Source organism: Otolemur garnettii, unplaced genomic scaffold (genome assembly GCF_000181295.1).
Source record: "Otolemur garnettii isolate 467f Iridium unplaced genomic scaffold, OtoGar3 scaffold00006, whole genome shotgun sequence".
NCBI classification, from domain to species: Eukaryota; Metazoa; Chordata; class Mammalia; order Primates; family Galagidae; genus Otolemur; species Otolemur garnettii.
The window spans coordinates 33,119,996-33,126,638 of NW_003852401.1; the positions used below are offsets into that span (position 1 = coordinate 33,119,996).

General features: G+C 44.3%; 1 protein-coding gene across 1 annotated transcript in view; it reads right to left on the bottom strand.

Moving 5' to 3' along the window:
* The window catches only part of TRPM6 (transient receptor potential cation channel subfamily M member 6), a 166,597-nt gene extending 161,405 nt beyond the window's left edge, over window positions 1-5,192 (bottom strand). The window contains exon 1 of the mRNA XM_023509005.1: window positions 5,175-5,192. Coding sequence (XP_023364773.1) covers window positions 5,175-5,192 — 18 coding nt within the window. The remainder of the gene's footprint in view (window positions 1-5,174) is intronic.
* Between the last annotated feature and the right edge of the window lie 1,451 nt (window positions 5,193-6,643).

A 6,643-nucleotide genomic window follows, 5' to 3' on the forward strand; every position in this document is an offset into this window, starting at 1 on the left:
GTCTAAAAAAAAAAAAAATATTTACTGGCTGACTAAATCTAGAAGACTGACTGGTCATGACAAGAAAATATTCTAATGTATAATGTATACCATTCAGCAGAGCACCAAGATGTATTAACATGGAAAAATATCCAGGAACTATTGTTAAGTGAAATTAGTTGTGGATTATTATGTATGGTATGATTTCATTTACTTAAAAACACTGGCAAAGCTGGGTGTGGTGAATTTGCCCATAATCCTAGCTACTTGGGAGGCTGAGGAAGGAGGATCCCTTGACCTTAGGAGTCCAAGACCAGACTATGTTTAGGCAACATAGTAAGACCCTGTCTCTGCAAAAAAAAAAATTAAAAATTAGCCAAATGTGTGTTATGCGCCTGTAGTCCCAGCTACTCAGGAGGTTAAAGCAGGAGGACTGCTTGAGCCCAGAAGCTGTAGTAAGCTAGTAGGATGATGCCACTGCAGCAACAAAGCAAGACCATGTCTCAAAATAATTAATTAACTAAAAAATACAGTAAAATAAAATGTACGTAAATAAACATGCATAAAACAAGAAATGCATAATCATAGAGAAGTACACCTAAATAATATCCTCCAAATCCAACAGTTTTATTGCCTCTGGGTTGAATGAGAAGTAGACAAGGAATAGTAAGGAAACTTTTTTGAATTTCTATTTGTTGTGTTTGAATTATTTACAATAAGAAATGATTTTTGGAAAAAAAATTTTTAAAAATTAAAAAAGAAATGATTTTTGGAATGTTAGAAAATCCTATTTGAAAGAATAATAAGAATACATCAATGTAATCCACCTTATAAACACCTTTTCTTGGAAATCTACTGGATAACATACTTCACCAAAATAATGGAAGCAATATTATGAAGACGAAGACAGGAAACAGAACCAAGCATAACACAGGGGCAGAATGAATCACCAAGATGATATCAAAGAGAGCTCAAAGCAACAGCTGCGGATTCAACATCAAGGGCAACCAGTCTGGATTGGCAAAGCAGGTTAGAAAGCTGTATTAGAAATAAAATTGATAAAAATAACTGTAAATTGGCCAGATGCAGGCACGCATCCCTGTAATCCTAACACACCTAGCCAAAGCAGGTGTATCGCTTGAGCTCAGGAGTTGAAGACTAGGCTGAGCAAAAGCCAGACCCTGGCACTACTAAAGATAGAAAAAACTAGCCCAATATAGTGGCCTGTGCCTTAATCTCAGTTACTTAATACTTGGGAGGCTGAGACAAAAGGATCTCTTTTTTTTTTTTTTTTTTTGAGACAGAGCCTCAAGCTGTCACCCTGGGAAGAGTGCTGTGGCATCACAGCTCACAGCAACCTCCAACTCCTGGGCTCAAGCGAGTCTCCTGCCTCAGCCTCCCAAGTAGTTGGGACCACAGGTGCCCTCCACAACGCACGGCTATTTTTTGGTTGCAGCCGTCATTGTTGTTTGGTGGGCCTGGGCTAGATTCGAACCCACCACCTTAGGTGTATATGGCTGGTGCCTTAGCCACTTGAGCCACAGGCGCCAAGCCTTTGTTTTTTTGTTTTTTTGAGACAGAGTCTCACTTTGTCACCCTCAGTAGAGTGCTGTGGAGTCACAACTCACAGCAACCTCAAACCTCTGGGCTCAAGCAACTCTCCTGCCTCAGCCTCCCCAGTAGCTGGCACCACAACACCGGCTATTTTTAGAGACAGGGTCTCACTCTGGCTCAGGCTGGTGGCTAACCCATGAGCTGAGGCAATCTACATGTTGGCATCCGCAGTGGCTCATGCCTATAATCCTAGCACTCTAGGAGACTGAGGTGGGTGGAAGGCCTGAGCTCAGGAGTTCAAGACCAGCCTGAGTAAGAGGAAGATCCCATCTCAGAAAACAAAAAAGAATTTCTTGAGGCCAAGAGTCTGAGGTTGTTTTGAGCTATGATGCCACCGCCCTCTACCCAGGGCAACAGAGTGAGACTGTGTCTCAAAAAAAAAAAAAAAAAAAGTGTAAATTGGATGTCTTGAGAAAAAATTTAGACAACTAGCAAAAAATTTATAGCAAAAACTCTGCAAGTTTTTGCACACAGAAAGACAACTCTGTTGAAAAACAGAAGAGAATGTGATCATAGTTTACCATTATGTATACCACATAGTAACTCAGCTCCTGATGGTGTGTAGGGATGTTTACCTAACTAAATATTGACCTAACCAAAAATTACAAGATAAATACATTCAGAGGATGAATGGAAGGAACAAGTAGAATGTGTGAGTCGCAGGGGCAGGAAAGCAGAGGAAAGTTAAATCCACATACTCCACAATGGAAAGTCCACGCGTGATGGAAAGTATTATTTACAGACATGAATAACTATCAACTACTTAAAAGATATGAGTATGATTCCTTCTGAAAAGCCGTAGGAAATTATGTTCTGCTATCTTTATTAATGAACCTTATTAAATTATTCAATTCTGAAAAAAAAATTATTCAATTCTGGATCATCTGTATGCACTTCATAAAACTTCAGCCAAACTACATAATAGTCACTACTGAGACCCACATCATAATACTTGGCCTAACAATGATGAATTTTACAGAAAATTGTTGTAATGTAGACTTCTGATGTGCCACAATGAAATAACTAGAGTTATAGAAAGAATGGCCTATTTCAATTCCAGCCCTGTCTGATTCTACCAGAATGGGACAAAAGTCACTCTGAGACTATTTAGACTATACTCAAAAGTCATGATTAAAAATACAGTGAGTAGTGGTTGGCACAGTGCTCACACCTGTAATCCTAGCACTCTTAGAGGTTGAGGTAAGTGGATTGCTTGAGGTCAGGAGTTCAAGAGCAGTCTGAGAAAAGAGCAATAACCCCCATCTCTAAAAATAGCTGGGTGTTGTGGCAGGGGCCTCTAGTCCCAGCTACTTGGGAAGCCTAGAAGATCACTTGAGCTCCAGACTTTGAGGTTATTGCAAGCTATGATGATGACAAGGCACTCTACCAGGGCAACAGAGACTCTGTCTCCAAAAAGAACACAGTTAAGTAGCCAGATATGGTGGCAGTTGCATGTAATCCCCGCTACTTAGAAGGCTGACCCTAGAATACGGGGAAAGAAGAGGGGGGGAGGGGTGGGGGAGGGTAGGAGGAGGGTGGGTGAAGAGAATGATATTGTAGGGATCATGCCTATAGTTTATTCTATTTGGGTACAGGTGAATTTGTCTAAAGGTTAAATATAAATGTCTTAGCATAACAACTATGAGAAAGACATGATGGCTATGTTGGCCACCTGGATGAGAGTTTTCCAAACTGCATATAGAAGTAACACACTGTATCCTATGAGAGAATTAATGTACACAATTATGATCTAATAAAAAAACATGAAAAAATAAATAAATAAATAAATAAATAAAGTGATGAAGAGAAAAAAAAAAAAAAAGAAGGCTGAGATGAAACAACCACTTAAGCCTAGGAGTTCAAGACTATCTGGGACACATAACAAGACTTCATCTCAAAAATACAAAACAATAAAACCCAGTAAGAAATAAAAAGAAGAAAGAAAAACTAACAACATATTTCAGGCATGATATTTACCTAAAGCTTGACAGTTTAAGAATAAATGTCCTGCCCAAAAAGTTAGCTATGACAGAGACTTAGTAATAGGCAAGAAAAGACCAAAATTTGGATCAAATTGCCAGGATATGGCATCTTGCTTAGTTTTTTCTTCTTGCCTGTGGGGCACAATCAAACGCTATTCATGCCTTTATCTACCAAGACAAACTTAATATTACCAAAGCTTACTACTTTCCAACATTGGTCCAAAAAAGAACACTCCTGCTAAGTCTCATCCCGGATGGTTACAACCCCTGACGGGAAACATAAGACAGCCACACAGATGCTTAGTCAAGTCCGGATGCCAATCTAGCCAAAATATCTAACATTTTATAGTCCCGTTAGAATCTAAAGCAGATGACAGTGTGAAACATCAATCAACATTTGTATGGGGCAGAAAATGAAGAATTCAATTCCCACTTAAGCAGGTAAGGTGATCACCTTCTCCTTAAAACAAGTGATCACCATCATGTGTGTGGCTAGAACTACCCTGTTCTCAGTATTTTAAAGCGTTGATCTGAGTTCACACTGCAGCTCCACATTTCTCCCTCAGCTTCCTTTTCCTCACCTGTAAACCCGTGTGCAGTAGTGGGGAGGGAGAAGGGGGATGTTAACAACACTTAGTTCTTCTAGGATTCCAGACAGGATGAAATAGTTCAGAATAGCAAACTCGGCCTGGGCCCACGGATCACCCCTATAATCATAGCACTCTGGGAGGCAGAGACTGGAGGATCACTTGAGCCCAGAAGTTTCAAGAAAAAGACCCATGTTTCTACTAAAAATAGAAAAATTAGCCAAGTGCTTGCCTGTCATCCCAGCTACTCAGGAGACTTGAGGTAGGAGGAAGGCTTGAACCCAGGAGTTTGAAGGTTGCTGTGAGCTAGGCTGACACCCCAGCACTCTAGCCTGGGCAACAAAGTGAGACTGTCTCCAATAAAACAAACAAACAAAAAAAAAAAAAAACAAAGACAGAAAGAAAATAAGTAAATAAAAATAGAATAGAATAATTGCAAACTCTTACAACCTGTGGAATAGTTTGGGCATTATTCTAAGTGTATATGGCAGAGAGCATTTCATTTTAAACAAAATACCGTATCATCCCATTTTCCAGATGAGAAACTGGAAGAGCTGAGGTAAAGTAACTTGCCCAAGGTCATAGGGAGTGACGGAGCTAGGATACTCACTCAGGCTACTGGGCTCCAGAGATGCTCTCAGCGACCAAACTAGGCTGAAATGGGCATTCTGTACTATACGTGAAATTCAATGTGCTCGGTACATGGTACTAATTTATACACAGGGAGTGCTGGTCCAGACAATATAGCCTGAGGTTTTGCCGCCTTAGAAAAGAACAAGGTATGACCCAATCTCCAGGCCTGTCGGGGACTCCGTAGCTTCCTCCTGTTCCGAGTGTTGCTTGCGCTCTCCCAGGGGCGGGGAGCGCCCTCCTTCCGCAAGCCCCCAGAAACTTCTGCCGCGCCCCGCGCCCACAGGGCAGAGGAGTCAGCGCGCGGGACTAGCAGCTGCGAGCCCAAGGGGACGCCCTTAGGGACGGAAGTGGACAGCGGCGGGGCAGACGCTCAACTTACCTTGACCCGCACTGGCATCGCGCCAGGATCCCGGAGCGGGACGCACGGGGACGCGCAGGGGCGCGGATGGACCGCAGCCTGGGGGCTTCTCCCGCCGCCTCCGGGAGCCCTGGCCCCGGGCTCGTCTGGGTCCCCAGCCGCGAGCCGTGCCCCTGGCAGCTCAGAAGCATGCATTGTCTCCTCCCGGCTCCCGGCTCAAGCCAGCTCTGAACTCTTCTTCGGCAGGTCAGGAGCGAAGCCACAGAGCTGCCTCCGCTCCCGGGGTGTTGCCCCACCGCCCCAAGCGGAATCTCCGACCCGCGGGTTAGGCTCCCGCTTAGACACCACCTCCGGTCCGGCCCCTTTCCAGCTCCGGGAGCAGGAGCTGCGGGACCAGCTCTTAGTGGGGTACCCTGCCTTAGCTGAAATCTCAGATATGTTAATCATTTTCGGGTGGAGACCAGAGCGCTTGAAAGCCGGTTATTTCGTAAATCCTATCTATTCTAGATCCTACTTAGACCTTGTGTGCTTGGCCCCACCCACAGCCACCTAAGGCCGCGAGCTCAGAGCCAGTGAACCGCCTAAAGCCCTGGTGCCCTACCGCGGGAGCAGCCTGGAGGCGCCTGTACGGGACGCTTGGCAGGTTGGTGCTTTCGTCTTTGATTTGCAGGCCCCGCTACCAAAGCCCTGTCTGAGTTTTTGACTCTGGAGGCAAGAACTCTGGGTTCCATCTCCACAGGCTGCCATTTACAGCTGTGTGAATTTGTAACAATGCCTTTCAGCCTCAGTTACCTAGTGTATGGAAAAGAAGGTGATTCCTACCTTACATCGAAGAAGTATAGTGAGGGTCAAATGGGATGGGCATTGTCATCATAGTCATGCCGGTCATGCCGGGTGTCCATCAAAGTAGGCTGCTTTTTTTTTTTTTTTTTTTTTGAGACAGAGTCTCACTTTGTTGCCCTCGGTAGAGTTCTCTGGCTTCACAGCAACCTCCAACTCCTGGGCTTCAGCAATTCTCTTGCCTCAGCCTCCCAAGTAGCTGGAACAACAGGTGCCTGCCACAATGCCTTAGAGACAGAGGGGTCGCTCTAGCCCCTCGGGCTGCTCTCGAACCTGTGAGCTCAGGCAATCCACCCGTCCGGGCCTCCCAGAGTGCCAGGATTACAGGCATGAGCCACCGCGCCCCACCTTGTTCCTGTACAATTTAAAATAGCAAACTATTAGGCCTGAGCTAGAGGGAGACCCCATCTCTAAAAATAGCCATACTCTAAAAATAGCTGGGCGTTGTAGCAGGCACCTGTAGTCCCAGCTACTTGGGAGGCTGAGGCAAGAGGATCTCTTGAGCCCTGAGTTTGAGGTTGGTGTGAGCTATGACGTATGGCACTCTACTGGTACTCTACCAAAAGCAATAAAGTGACACTCTATCTCAAAAAAAAAAAAAAGAGTGAACTATTTTGATGGATACCCTGTATTTTATGGTATAGTATTGT